This window comes from Cydia splendana, chromosome 6 (genome assembly GCF_910591565.1).
Source record: "Cydia splendana chromosome 6, ilCydSple1.2, whole genome shotgun sequence".
Lineage (NCBI taxonomy): Eukaryota > Metazoa > Arthropoda > Insecta > Lepidoptera > Tortricidae > Cydia > Cydia splendana.
The window spans coordinates 10,549,904-10,565,625 of record NC_085965.1 but is presented as its reverse complement, the minus strand read 5'-3'; the positions used below and the strand labels follow the sequence as shown (position 1 = coordinate 10,565,625).

General features: G+C 37.6%; 1 protein-coding gene and 1 non-coding gene across 4 annotated transcripts; one reads left to right on the top strand and one right to left on the bottom strand.

The window, feature by feature from the left end:
* Nucleotides 1-1,000: 1,000 nt before the first annotated feature.
* On the bottom strand, nt 1,001-1,105 carry LOC134791925 (U6 spliceosomal RNA). The gene has a single exon (XR_010144371.1). It is a non-coding gene; the product is annotated as a U6 spliceosomal RNA (small nuclear RNA).
* A 2,039-nt stretch (nt 1,106-3,144) lies between these two features.
* On the top strand, nt 3,145-11,655 carry LOC134791405 (putative RNA-binding protein Luc7-like 2). Of its 3 annotated transcripts, none has more exons than XM_063762424.1 (7): nt 3,145-3,399; nt 3,766-3,860; nt 6,932-7,030; nt 7,311-7,529; nt 8,075-8,287; nt 8,664-8,947; nt 9,804-11,655. In XM_063762424.1, the coding sequence occupies exons 1-7, from the start codon at nt 3,339-3,341 to the stop codon at nt 9,943-9,945; spliced, it is 1,113 nt and encodes a 370-aa protein (XP_063618494.1). In that variant the 5' UTR covers nt 3,145-3,338; the 3' UTR covers nt 9,946-11,655. The 3 variants fall into 3 exon arrangements, with proteins under 3 accessions (XP_063618494.1, XP_063618495.1, XP_063618496.1); XM_063762425.1 differs by lacking the exon at nt 3,145-3,399 and adding an exon at nt 4,393-4,471; XM_063762426.1 differs by lacking the exon at nt 3,145-3,399 and adding an exon at nt 4,393-4,485 and having other exon boundaries at nt 3,844-3,860.
* Nucleotides 11,656-15,722: the final 4,067 nt, after the last annotated feature.

Below are 15,722 nucleotides of genomic sequence, written 5' to 3'. Positions count from 1 at the left end.
GATTGGTAAACAGAAATGAAAACTCTAATAACGAAGCCTTGCCTATTTCGACTGATTTTTACCCAATAAATTATTTTAAACCCTTTTTACTTTCTCTAAGAGGAGATATTTACAAATTCATCTTTGTAATATTTTTCTGATTGTGGCCTACTCGCTCGCTTAATTGTGTTATAACCATATCATTTATATTTCTGTGAATATGTCTGACATGCCTTGCGCAGGCTTACATAGGTTATAATATCATTATCAATAACTTGACGTCAGTTTGTGAACGAATCAAAGATTCTTTGGCACACCTTACGCAGGTGGAAACATGGCAGCCTTGCGCAGGCTTAGATAGGTACATAATATATTGGTTTTATCACAAATAACATGACGTTAGTTTGTGAACGAATAAAAGATTCTCTTAGGCACACCTCACGCAGGTGGAACCATAACAGACGTAGGTTTAAGAATATCATTCAAATCAAATACCCTGTGGGTAATATTCCCTTAGTTGCGGGTTCCTTGCTCGACAAGGTGAAAGGCTTTAAGCAGGCTTTAACAGGCACTTTTAGAGAGTGTCATTCACGGTGACGCGCAGATTTGCCAAAACTAAACTTTAACTCTACAGTTAACTAATATAATTTGACAATATGAACCAAACCATGCCTCTTCGTCAATGAATCAATCTAAAGATTCCCGTATCGTTAATGCCCTTCTAAATCACAGGCTTCCGATTTTATTTGAAACGTTTACAAGTGTACTATTTATGTAGGTAGGTAGGTAGGCTTAAGAATTGACCATCTTGTATGTAGTTACGTATAGAATTAATAATCAAATTATTCAAATCCAAAATAACACAAGCACATATAGCAACTACATGCAATAGTTCTTTCCTTAACCTTTTTAGGCTGTAAGTACCTGCTAAGTTATTTATTTAAGTAGGTACCTACCTACATTTTAACCATTTTTTTTTTTTTTTATCAAAGATCTAGTTGGAGAGATATAAGTTGGTAGATAAAGAGTGAAATACTTCACGATTTCGCATGTCATTCTTGCGCAGAGCCATGCTAATCTCTCTCTATGTCTAGTCAGATTTAAGTTTATTGTACTGCCGAAGTACTCACTTTCCACAAAAATAAATGCAATGTTTGCGATGTAGGTTTGTTCGTTACCTTGTGTCCCTCAGAGCGGAAATAGAAGCCCCGCGAAGCGGGGCTTCGTCGACTCCTATAGCGGGTACACATTATTTATCAGCAAGTTTATTACCAAAAAATAAATTTTGCAATAAATATTATATTAACCCGGAACGGGATAAAAAGACAAATTGCTGATAGATACTTGGACAGATAAAACCTACACACACGTCTATAAGCTTCTACCTTCATACGTAGGTTCTACGTAACACGTATTAACTATCCGATCCTTTCGTATTCGAAAACACAAATCACTTGAAAACTGAAGGGTATGCCTCCACAGATCACCATTTAAGTATTATAATTTCAACCGTTATTAGTTATTATACACACACACACACACAAAGATTTAAACTAACAAGACTCTGAAGAGACTTAATGTAGGTATAAAATTAAATTATAATGGTGACACGTGCACGCTTTACCAGCTCGATATGTTTTCTAACATGTGTTTTAGTATTTTCATTGGCATAGCCACGGTGCGCGCAGGCAGCCTTTGAAAACACTTGCACATCACTATTCCGGATCGTTTTTATTTGCTAGATAGTTTAACGGACAACTAAATTTAAATATTTATTTCGAACGGCAAAAGCCGTTAGAAACTGTTTTTCAATATAGTCAGCTAAACTGGGGTACAAATTCAAAAACTCACCAGCAGTTTAGCTTCACGACCTTCCAGATGGAAAAACAGCAAGCCAATGACTTGGAAATTTGTTTTGGCGGTAACTGTCAAACACCTGTCAAAACCAACTGCTCTGTGGTGGGAATGTGAGAGAGAGAGAGGGACGTATATGCTAGAAAAGGACAATACGACCGACAACACAATGTTGCCATTCTCAATATTATTCTTAGGTTTCGAATATCGGTACAGTTGTTTAATAACTCTTTAAATAATACATACAACGTGTACCGCTACGTACCACTTAAGACTGTAAGTCTGTACCTACATGGATTACAGCAATGCACATAGAAAATGTGCTAAATGCGGGGCAACGGCTGTTGAAGCAGCCAGAGTGAAATTTACAACTTTAGTGGGTTCAGAAGGAACCGAGTCATAACGCATCTGGAAAGCATATTAATTAACCGTGAAGAAATGTATGAATACAAGTTGGAAATCTGTGTAAAATGCCGTATGTAAAGTGTAGTGTATCTGTGTGTAAAGTGTAATAGGTAGGCATGCCTAATGTTATTTGTATAAAAGGTACTGAAAACTTTGTGAATGCGCTTTATTAATGTCTATTTTTTTATTAAGTTGCCAGTTGCCAGTTTTCAGTGTATATTTTTATATGTAAAACATTTTTTAATAAATAATATATATAATGTTATAAACATAAACATGCCTTTTATTTAAATCAATTGATAATACCACAAACAAGGGGTAATATTTGCATCTTGCATATATTTCGTGATATGAAGATAACAAATATGTTTATCAACAGAATTACTACCTACCAATACCCGCCAGGCTAAACCGGTTGTCAACTTTAGTTCCATTGGTACACAAAGACGGCGCCACTAGTATAAACGTATAAACGGTTGGGGACATTTTTTTGTATGGAGTTACCGTTCTTCTCCTAGTGAGTATTATATTCTTTGGTATTTTGCATTATTAATTTGATTCATCGATTTAAAATGCCGCAATGTATCTACACGCTTGTCTACATAGCTTGGCGAGAACGTATTCTAAATAACGTTATTGACCGCTACGGGATCTACAAACTTCACCGATATCGCATTAAATATTTGATACATTGCGGCATTTTAAAGCTTGGCAAAAAAGAGTAGAAATTAAAAAGTGGCAGCACTGTACTGTCGTCCCTTTCAAACCAATTTAATGAAAGCGGGACGACACTACAGTGTTGCCACTTTTTAATTCTACTCTTTTTTGCCAAGCTGTAAACTTGACACTGCCAAGTTCTGTTGCTGGGCTACATCCCTATTTTTGTGTTATCTGTGTTGATGTGACGTCGCGTTTCGCCATCTTGTTTAACTATTCAATATTAATTTGGCTGTATTGCGAGGAATGTTTTTAAAATAATTTTATTTAGTTATAAGCGTGAAAAGCCTGACGATATCTTTAAGAGGAGTGCCTCGTAACTCACTAGACTTTATAGTCTAGTTCACACTTTTGAATAGCTCATACCGCGACAAGCATTCAGAATGTCTGCACACGAGCAAATGAGGGCGATGTTGGATCAATTGATGGGCACAGCTCGCAATGGTAATTATATTAGTTTTAATTGTTTTTCAGTCCGTAAGTAATAGTTATACTTAGTCTGACTAGCACAATAATTTAATTTATATGTTGAATATTCGGGAGTTGGTAGTATGTCGGCCACATCCAGCCGGCCTCGGGGAATGGTGAAGCCGCGTTGAGCATTTTGCATTAGGATGGTTTGTCGTACTGTATACGATGGAACAGTAAGTTGTTTATTTATTCACCATGCTCAAGCCTCTGCTTCGTCTTTGAGGGCCAGATCAGCAGGCTTCAGCCATAGTTTGCAGACCGCTGATATAATTATATATATGTATCTCTAGTTATTTGCAATTGACTATGTTAAATCCATTGAACTTTCATTACTTCCAGGTGAAGCTGACAGGCATGGGGTCAAGTTTTTTGATGACTCTGTGTGCAAATCATTTTTACTACAATGTTGCCCACATGAAATTCTATCTTCAACGGTAAGTTTTATAATATGCTTTATTTGTGTTCCAAGGGAAAGCTGCACATACTGAATCTCTGATATTGTCACAAGATTATGTTAATTAATTTAATTATTACATGTTTTATTATTTTGTTTCCCAAGCTAAAGATAATTCAGGAATTCAGGATGTAATAGCTGTATGGGATTGAAGTGTTCTATTTTAATATGCAATGGGATTATTTATGCGATGTAGACACAATTTTGTGGTGTTATTATAGTTGAGTCAACCAACTTAGTCACTAGAAAACAGCTATGAGACTTATCTGGATGCATTCCTTACCATTATCAGTCCAAAGAAAGGGATGAGTATATATTGTAGCTGCTTTTTTATCAACTTCGTTGACTGGCCAGCTTGTATTATTCACTATTATGTAGTATTTGTTTTAATCATCCCAATGTGTATACTGCCAAGTTTCATCCCTTCCTATTTCGTCTGTTGCCATGATTCTGTAGTACCTCTGGAAACATCTATTGGAGTGGCATTAACTGTGGTGAAATATGCTTTTCAGAAAATGCCCAACACTAGTCTTTATTGCTCATCACAATACTTAACAGATGAGGGATAGATTGTATGAGTTAGGCTGTTCTGTAAGTACCAAGATGTACGTATAAACATTTATAGTTAGCTGATTGTACACTTACTGCTAAGCAGGTTTATTTTAATAAGTTTCCTGGGCTTTACATAAAATTGATTAAAAATCAACGGTTCATATGCTGCTTTGGTGAGTACATGTAAATTTTAGGAACAAATTGTAAAGCCGGGTGAGAGCAATTTGGTGATATTCTAACTACATTGGGTACGTACTGAGCTATATACATGGCTAGAAAAAGAAAACATGATTGCATGAAAAAACTACAAAAATTGTAATTAAAATATTTCAATGTAAAATAGACAGCTAGGTTACCCTACAATAAAACAATTATATTAATCACATCATTTTCCTACATTGTTCTATTTTATGTAAATTTTCCTATGGTTATTAAACTTTTACAATAACATTGTAATGAACCTAATATAATATATCTTGATATTACCAGTGTTAACATATTATATTTATATATTCAGTCAGTTTTGTCATCAAATTAGGATCTAAGTTGTAATGGCTGGGTGTATCCACTATGATTTGTAAGTACATATTATTTGTAATTTTCCGTCGGGTGTGCCAGGCGCGAGCTGATGGTGTGGATTGTATGTATTTTATTCCAACAATAACTTACCAACTGGTTTATAAAATGTGCTGGAGGGGTTTTCTATGTGATGTAAAATTTGACATTCACTGCCAGTAGTTTTTGTATCAAACATAAAACAGACAATATATACTTACTTGGTCAAGCAAATCTTGTCAGTAGCAAAAGCGGCAAATTTGAAATATCGCGGGTTTGCAACACTGTTTTCGAATAATTCCAAAATCGCGTGTCATTTGTTTTGATCTGTGAAACGTGATGTGGATCGTGAATTACAGCCATCATCTTGTTTGTTTACATTCTGAATCGATGCTATTTCAAGAGAAATTTCTGTTGTCACCATCAAATACCAATATATTAAATAAGATTGTGCATCAACTGAAGCAAAGTCAAGGTGCCTACAATGTACAATCACGCTCATTGATCGTAAATATTTGTAAAATTTGAGGTTATGATAATTACATGTTTTTGTTTGATGTACAGTGCTGCTTTTCTTAGCGCAATACTGCTCATTGAGTGTTGCCTTACTTCACTTTGCTGTACATTGCTACTGACAGACTGTAGCTAAAGTACATGGTGCTGTTGGGTGCCATAGTCTGACTGGAGTAATTGTTAATTGCATCATATGCAACCTACTTTAGCTTTAAAAATCTTGGCTCATATATTTTGTATTTTTTTTCTTAAGTGCATATTGATACTATTTTGTCTATGGTTTATAATAAAATAATGATTTGATAGAATCCCTCTTACTGGCAGTGGGTGTTTGTATTTTTCTTTTTTATATCCAGTGACAATCTTGATATGTTGTTTATGATTTTGACCATAAAATATTTATTCACTGAGAATAAGTCCTACAACTTTGATGAAAAAAAGAATCAAAATAAATACTAATTAATTCTCAACATTTAATGCTGCATCAAACTCTTAAGAACTATCAAGCTCAAAAGAGATTGACAGTATACTACTTGTTCTATCTTACTTTTTTCTCGGTGAATATGTAATTGTAGTGGGCATCTTTTTCCAATTCATTAAAATTATATCTGACTTTACAACTTGATCTTAATAAATACTTAACAATTCCATTGATTCTGGGGCTGAGCCATCGGGAGGGTGTGCATCACATTCATTTAGCTTCCTCGCACTTTGCGAAGTTTCGGTATTTGTCTTTTTGATAAATACTGCCATAGAATTAGTCGCTTTTGAAAAAAGATGTACCTAAATATATGGCCACTTATATGACTACATTGTTTGACACTTTACAGAAAAATATTTTTACATTAATTAATTTTTACGGTAATTCGCATCGCAAAGGTAAATCGACACGAGTTGCGAATTACCTTTTCGCAAGTGTATTGTACAACGTTTTACAGTACATATGGACCTTTAAATATTTGACATAGGCACGTATTGTCCTTAATCCCGCCCTAGGGCGGTAAAGTAGCACCATATGTACCGTAAAAATATTTCCTACTTTTCGCACTTGTATCGTAATATACTATTTACAACTGTAGGACACTGTAGGTGTCAACCAGTGTAGTGAAATATATTGTTTTTGTAAACATTTGAGTACAGGATCTATGACGTTATTCATGAACGCATTACAAGCCTGAATCAGCTGTGAGTCGTTTGTCTTTATCTGTCATTTTGACTTATATATTTGTAAGAAAGGGACAAAACATAATTTGACTAATTCAGGTTCGTAAAGTTTTATGAATAAGGGGGCTAAACTTTAGATCTCTATATTGATTATTATTGTATGTGATTATAGGTAATTATTTGAAATATTCAATGTGCCCTCTATAACCGGGATGATCATATTATTGAATTAATTAATTTACGTGGCTTGACTTGTTTCGTTTGCAGCGAATGGATCTAGGTGAGTGTCCAAAAATACATGATCTGGCGCTGCGGGCGGATTATGAGTTAGCGTCAAAGACCAAAGATTATTTCTACGACATTGACGTAAGTACTAGCTTAATTTACAAAAAATAAACTTAGTCTTATATTTTAATCATCATTTCTGAGATAACATGGTTGTGTCAAAATCTTTTCCATATACTTTTAGAAGAATATAGTCAATTATACCACATTCTACACTCGCAAGTTATAAGATCGCGGTACAATTATGTGAGTACAAATAGAAAAATACGTACCTACATTGACTTTTATATATGACATAATCTGATATCTACTCAAAGATATTTTTCCATGATTTTCTAATCGGTTTTGTGTACTCACAAAGGCAACGGAGCACTTAGAGGCATTCATAGCGGACTGTGACCGTCGGACTAACGCCGCCAAGCAGCGCCTGGCCGAAACCCAAGAGGAGCTGTCCGCAGAAGTGACCGAGAAAGCTAACTCTGTCCATGAGCTCGCGGAGCAGATCGGCCAGAAACTGGCGAGGGCCGAGGCGCTTGGAGAGGAGGGTATGGTGGAAGAGAGCGTCAAACTGATGGGAGAGGTGTGGCTTACTGTGCTGTTATCGTAAATATTAGTATGGTTTTTAAACTAATCAAAATAATAACACTTTAAAATTAACAGAGTTAAATTTTGAGAGAAATCGTTTCATTATCTGTGTACAATTATTTTTGCATGTGATAATTTATGATGTGCGCGTAAATGAGAAGGTGAGACTGACCTCATTAATTCGTAGTCACTTATCGTAATTACTATGACGTGATTTCTCTGTCTGACATTGAAACGCTGGTAACCGTAATTTATAAAAATAATACTCTTACATTTGGTCTAACCTAACCCTTTTCTATAGTAAAATTTATTGGCCAATTATGTGTCAACAGAATTTCAACCTTAATGCATTCTGATTGAATTTTCAAATTTGATTGGACTTAAGTCATTATTCAAATGTATCATCAAAACTGATTAAGTATTTGGAATATATTTAGATTTTTCGGTATACCATGTATTATATATGTTAATGCGGCCTGGAAAAGAAGAATCATTAGAAGTAGTGGGACTATCTATACAAATAATTTCGTGAAATTACAGATAGACGAATTGCGTAAAAAGAAAGCAGTTGCGGAACAGGAATACCGCAACTCAATGCCCGCGTCGTCCTACCAGCAACAGAAGTTGCGCGTCTGCGAGGTGTGCTCCGCCTACCTTGGCATACACGACAACGACAGGCGGCTCGCCGATCATTTTGGAGGAAAATTGCATCTCGGATTTATCACTATTCGTGAAAAGCTGGCTGACTTGAAGGTAAGTAAAAAGACGGCATGTCAGTCATTCGTACCCTACATAATTACATATGTGTTTTTAAGTGTTTTTTTTCTATCAATAGGACAAAATAGGGATCGATAAAATAAAATGAAACGCAGCGGGTAGCACAGAAGTTCCCTATCTATTGGCGCGAAGTGTCAAAGTGAAGTTTAACATTCTCTATTAAGCCACAAGGACCTCCTCCTTGGCCTGCAAACTGCCTCCAACGCACACGTTATAAAAACTAACTGAAATCATAGGCGCCGAAAATGATTCGCCAATTTAATAGTACGACTACATTTTACATTTTCCGGCGGATGTCCAATATTTTGTGAATTTGAGTAAAACATCGTGTAATATGTTTTGTTTTCTTAAGAAAAACGTAGATACGCGGCGGGAAGAGCGCGGCGCGTCGGAGCGCGAGCGCGGCGGGGGCGGCGGGCGGCGCCACTACGTCGGCGGCCGCGAGCTCGACCGCCGCGCGCGCCGCCACCGCGAGACTGCGCGAGAGCGCCGCGACGACCGCAAGGACGACAAGCGCGACCGGGAGCGGGGCGAGCGGGACCGAGAGCGGGGCGAGCGAGACCGAGAGCGGGGCGAGCGAGACCGAGAGCGGGGCGAGCGAGACCGAGAGCGGGGCGAGCGAGACCGAGAGCGCAAGTAAGTCGACACTATCATTTCGTGATTGTGCCCATAAAGGCTGCTACCGCGTTGAAAAGCAGGATCATATATTGCAACGGTAAAGGGCTCTACAGATCTTTGCGATTTATCAGCACTACAGAGAGCAATAGAACGATAATTTAGAGTGCGACAACGTATCGCAGTCGATGTAACAGAAGCGAAAGTTTGAACAAACCTAATCGACCTGTTTTCGAAGTTGCGTTTCATCAATACTGGATATAGTAGACATACTAAAGGGTTGTCCACAAATCCGCGAGGTGTTTTCGGCTACTTTTTGGCCAGATATTTGGTGAGGTTTTTGGCTACCCCCCCTCGCCCACATAACCTCACGTGTATTTTTTTGAATTTTTTCTTTGACCGGTCAAGGCCACGCCAGACCAGTTTGGAGTGGAGATTTATGTTTAACGAAACCGAGACAAAGTATCTACTCATGTGGTAGGTATTTTTTCTTAGTTTCGTTCACTGTAAAAAAATACACGTGAGGTCTCCTTATACCCCCCTCCCCCAATGTGGTCTGTCGTGATTTTTTCGTGACCCCCACCCCCTCCTCTCACCCCCGCGTGATTTGTGCACAAGCCCTAAGCTGTGGCTGGGTTTCAGTGGCATTGCGAGAGGGCAGAGCGTCGCGGAATACCTTATAAATAAAACGAACGCGTACATTTTCTTGATTTTCCCTACCTGCATAAAAATAAAAGAGTACTATGATTTTGTTTTCAATAAAAACGTTCTGGGACCTAGAAACTCCTAACTGTCAAGTCACAATGTTTTACATTAACGAAAGTATCGTAAATTCTCGTATTACTACTGAGACTACTAAGTGAGACTTTATCAACAGGAGGAGTCGATCACGCAGCAAAAGCAAGCGGGAAGGTTCCCAGGAGCGGTCGCGCGACCGCGACCGCGACCGCAACCGCGAGCGCGACTCGCGCCGCAGCCGCTCGCATCTGTCGTCGTCGCGCGACCACCGGCGGGACTAGCACCACGCTCCTAGGATATTCAATACGGGACAATATTATTGACGCGCCATACGAATCTGTAACCTGAGGGTTAACCTGTTTGATTTTGACCTACGAATTAAAAGAATACTAGTGATTATTTGTGACGTTTTCAAGGAAAGGTATCATAAGAACGAAATTTGCTTGTATTTCTATACGAATAACCTGTCAGGGCGTCCTTATGGCAAGCGAAAATGTGGTACCTTTTTTTTGGTACAACATATTTATACTAGGGGCAACTGGAGTATCATAGAAATCACAGACAAAACAAAACATTAGATGAGCGCAGCTAGCAAGATGACTTGATCTTATTTAGTTGCATTAGCCTGGTTGCTCAGCTGTCTATGATTATTCAAGCTTGTTTTAGTTGCTTCAATACTTTTGTTGAATAATGATGAATGTAAAGAATGCGTCAAAATCACATTGGGAAGAAAAAAGTAGAGTAGATTTAATATATAGTGGGTTGAATGACGAAAATTATTGTAAATGATTTTTAAAGAAATTATTCAATTTTTCGCCTTTTTCGGCGTTTATCTAGACACGCGGTAGCGTGTCCAGCCGAGTTCAAAGAAAAATATGGTTTACAGGCGTAAAATTCATTCATTTGTCTGAGACGAATATAAGTAGCTGTCTCAAGTGCTGTCATGGTGATTAGAATGAAATAATTAACAGTTTTCACGTATAACTACGCGGCAAAACTTAGTTATTTATTTTTTCCAATTAACAAATTAGGGTTTTTGGCAAAATTAACGTTGTAGCCGGTGAATCGAAACTTGATTTTTTATGTACGAGGTAGCCCCACGTTAGGTATATTTATCCCGGAGTGAATACTACGGCTAAAAGGTGTGACCGAAAGAAAAGTCAAACTAAAGGATTGCATCTCGTTTTGATTACGGAATTAACGGAATTTGACAATAATGACGTGACGAACAACAATAATATATGCCAATATAACTGACTTGTGTGTGACAGTCCTCTGGTTTAGTACTCTCTTTCGGATAGTGTTCTCTAGTCTCCTCAGATCACCTGTCTAACCTGTCTTGCTCGGTGATAAGGATCAATAGCTAAATGTAACACTCCGGGTCTAAAATTATCCGTGGGTAGCCTCTTGAACCTTCAGTATTGCCATCTATTACGAAAAAAATTCTGATTTAGGTTTTAGCAGGTTCAGTTTCGTCATATCTAACTATTTCCATCTTTCTTAACCCTTTAACCGCTTAAATTTTTGCATCGAGCGTGCTCGTGTCGCCGCCGGTACGAAGTTACAGAGGTGTATATAGTTTATCAGACTGCGACGAAATGAGCTCGATATGTTACGTCTTATATATCAGACTACGGTGTTTAAATGGTTAATTTAATTTGAAGTAAAATAATTCGAAGCCGGTTCTTGCGCGACTGTTTAAAGAATAGGAACTTTAGTGTTATTAATGTTTAGGTTAGTTGTTTTGTTTTAAAATAGAAAATATAGCAAAAATTAAATAAAGCAATAAGGACACGCACTATTTTTGTTTAATGTTTTGTTAGTATTTCATACAAAACTTTTATTTGTAATAGGTTTACCAATAAGTAAGTGTAAAAGGTTTTATGTATCAGCTCACATGTTTGTGTTAAAATCGGATCGGGAGTAGGTAGCAATTTGTACAAAGATTTCTGCTTTGCACTCGTTGATTTAATAAATTTTTACCCATTAAATTGAGTTTTGATTTAGTTTATTACATCATTATGGTGAGAACTGAATCGTACGGTCAGTTCTAATTATTGGGCATGATATAAAATCGCCACTTCACACATTCACTGCCAAAAACACGATTTGTGTGTTCATTTTGTATTGTAAATGAGGCGCTTGGCACTCAAAAGTGTTAACCTTTTGAACGCCACAGAAAGCAATTGACGTCAACGCAAAATCGTGACAACGACGCCAAAGGCGGCATTTGACGTCGATCGTTTTTAGGGTTCCGTACCCAAAAGGTAAAACGGGACCCTATTACTAAGACTTCGCTGTCCGTCCGTCCGTCCGTCTGTCTGTCACCAGGCTGTATCTCACGAACCGTGATAGCTAGACAGTTGAAATTTTCACAGAAGATGTATTTCTGTTGCCGCTATAACAACAAATACTAAAAACAGAATAAAATAAAGATTTAAATGGGGCTCCCATACAACAAACGTGATTTTTGACCAAAGTTAAGCAACGTCGGGCGTGGTCAGTACTTGGAGGGGTGACCGTTTTTTTTTTTGCATTTTTTCCCGTTTTTTTTTTCATTATGGTACGGAACCTTTCGTGCGCGAGTCCGACTCGCACTTGCCCGGTTTTTTGATGAAAATCTACTGAAAAACACCCCACTTAGGTTTGCATTATTTATTCACAAAACTAAATTTTACCCCCGTGGCGTCAGTGGCACGGCAAATGGATGCGCCGTTTGGTGTTCAAAAGGTTAATAACTATTAGGTGGACAGTTAAGAAAAATTTACATTTTGTCGCAGACATCTGTAAAGGGGCCGACAGATTACCAGTTCGCCGGACGATAAAAGGTGACAGTTCTGAACAACTTAGACGACCGGTCTGGCCTAGTGGATAGTGACCCTGTCTGCGAAGCCGATGGTCCTGGGTTCGAATCCCAGTAAGGGCATTTATTTGTGTGATGAACACTAATATTTGTTCCTGAGTCATGAGTGTTTTCTATGTATATAAGTATGTATATCGTCGCCTAGCACCCATAGTACAAGCTTTGCTTAGTTTGGGGCTAGGTTGATCTGTGTAAGATGTCCCCTAATAAGAAAAAAAAAACGGATAGGCTGATATCGTCCGGCGAACTGGTAATCTGAGGGCCCCTTTACGTAGGTATATGGTCTCAGAAATACACAGTTATGTGCTCTGCAAATTATCGACACTAGGTTGTGTTCAGTCAATTTTCGACTACGACCGCTTATCTACTGCTGCAAACTTAACTCGTTGTCTTTTCTTAGTTGCTTTTCTCTACAAAGCGGGAAAACGCTAGGCTACGCGTCGCGTGTAGCGCTACGAAAACGTCGGCAGTGATTGCGTTAATTGACCAACGCTAGACCTTATATCGTTGCAATAAGGTTTACGAATCGTCAGTTGATATGCATATGTTTGACATTATGTCACAGAATAAATAATAGTACTGCCGTACAGAAAGGAAACTTCCTACAGAACCGAAGTTTGACAGCGGTTCAGGGTCGAATCATGCTGTCCCTTTCTAATATATGGCGCTATCCCTTTCGGCTATTTAGGGTTGTCAAAATTCAAGCCATATCTTATCTGTGGTCGTGCACGCAAAGGGACGTCAAGTTGTGTCAACCCTAATAATTGCTCGGAGCAATGCTGAGCCGAGTTTGGCCGAAGTCAGGAGTTTCGCACCCCTGATTATGTGCAGTTTCATGGGTGTTTTGGCATAACTTACCTTTATCCTCGTAAGGCTCATGGTCCTACCTATAGTACGTTATTTAGTTCGATGAAGTTTAAATCAGAGCTGCATTTGTTTCGTTTCGTTCAATTTTCGCCCAAACCAAAGTCAACTCTATTTCCTACACTGTAGGTATAAAATTTCACTGGCAAATTTGTTTCTTGTATGTTTAAAATTGCACAAGTTGATAAATAAAAAATGGTGAGTAGGTGGATAAAATTTATTTATTTTCGCATTTCATGCAACTTACTCTAGCTAGATTATCGTCATACTACATTTAAAAAGTTCTTTTTACACATTAATGTGCAGCCACAAACAAAATAGTAAGCACCTATGCAGCTATACTAATGATTGTGAAAGATCACTGAGAAATGTTTACATTTGCAACATCACGTTTATGCAAGACATTAGACAATACAGGGTCATTTTTGGACCTTTAGCCATATTGTGCGAGGTGATTAGGTAGGCCATACTGAACAACTTTTTCTATGGGACCAAATCCGAAATCACAAAAATTGTTTTGACCGTTTCATACATTTTGGTGGAGTGGATGTCGACGTTTTCTATGGGAAGGCCAACATTTTTTTTGGGTTTTGGGGTTGGTCCCATAGAAAAAGTGGTTCAGTATGACCTACCTAATCACCTCGCACAATATGGCTAACAGTCCAAAAATGACCCTGTATATGGTTGACCAATTGTCGTTAGAAAATGAATATAACATAAATTTTGCTCGTTGTATAATAAAGAATTAAGCATTCATTCATCCCTGATCCCTGACGAGCAAGGTAGGTACCTATGGCAGGGTCGTAGAACTCGCACCTGATAGGCGCGTGATGTGTCTGACATAAGCGTGATTGACCTAGCTAGACTGGACACATACCTATATGTTTTCATACGTAGGTACCTACCTACCTAAATTATTCGAGTTAAGTAGAACTCGTATTCAGTCCTAAAATACGAGAAAACACGTCGAAGCCATAAAAAATACCGTCGTGCCAGTAGATAACTGCCACTGCACGAATAGTCTTTAAAAAGGTGGACTCGGGGAGTTTGGCAAGAGTTTGTTAACCCTTTCCCAGATCGTACCTAAAAGATTATCCCAACAAATCCAAATATAGTAAACAGGGCAAATCGGATCAGACTCAAAAATCTATTGACATTTCAATTATTTTTTATGACAGCGTACGGTGCAATTTTAATGTGCTCATATCAATGCAATATTTGAAATGATCAATGGATTTTTCATGGTGGCGAATCTGCGCCTCGTTAAATTATGCTGATTAATTTGAAGACAAGTCACATTTCCCGAAATACCCAACTAATTTGAACCATAAATCGGAATGCTTTAAAATTAAATTGACACGTACCTATCTGGTCGATGAATCGTGCTATGCTTGGAAAAGCGGTAATTTACTTAGGTAGGTACTTATTACTATTTTTGCTAATTGAATGAATATGAGAATCTTACAAAATGTCAAGCGAAAAGCGATTCCGAGCGACTTCGTTTGACAGGTAGCCACCGTTTTGTCGCGGGACTAAAAATTTGTTCCGTTGATTTTTAACACAGCAATCCGTTAAAATGTTTAACTTAAAATATCGTCCAAACGGTCGGATATCGGATAAGACCTAGGAACTTCTAGGAACATGTTATTATGATATTTGGCTGTAACGAACCGGAATCCTACCAACTTGTTGCTACAATTTTGGGATTTTTTACGGATTTATTTTTACCCCACATCTGTCCCATCTTAACCCAGTCCATAAAAATATCACAATTTTCACATTGTAACAAGAATTATTTAAACTACTAACACACCTACAATCCTACATCTACTAATTAAGAAAATGAACATTTTCGCCACGAGTTAGGTACCGAGAAAATCTAATTGGGCTCCCAAGATAATATTTGGGACGTTATCACTTATCAGGCAAAATATACAATTTGTCAGTTGGCGATAAGGGTGATTTCCAAATCTTTCTTAGCGACTTATTGACAACCGAAAAAGTGGTAGCTTTGATTTATTAATAACGTCTTAATTTGTTAATCCTAGCACCCAGATAACTAATGGCGGAAAACTCGGAATTACAATTATATTTAGTTCAAAAACCTTGATAAACTCAAAATTATTTTACTATTATAACAAGGCAGAGGTTACACAGGTTTTCGATATCAATATTAACTGAAGTCAACATATAATCATAGTGGTAAATTGAGATCAAAACGATAGTCAAATATCAAAGGTATTTTTCTGCTATTATGCTTCTATAAGTTCATATTTTAGTTTATTACATACCTACAAAATAAATCAGAGTCTCGCATTCATGGTCAGTTAT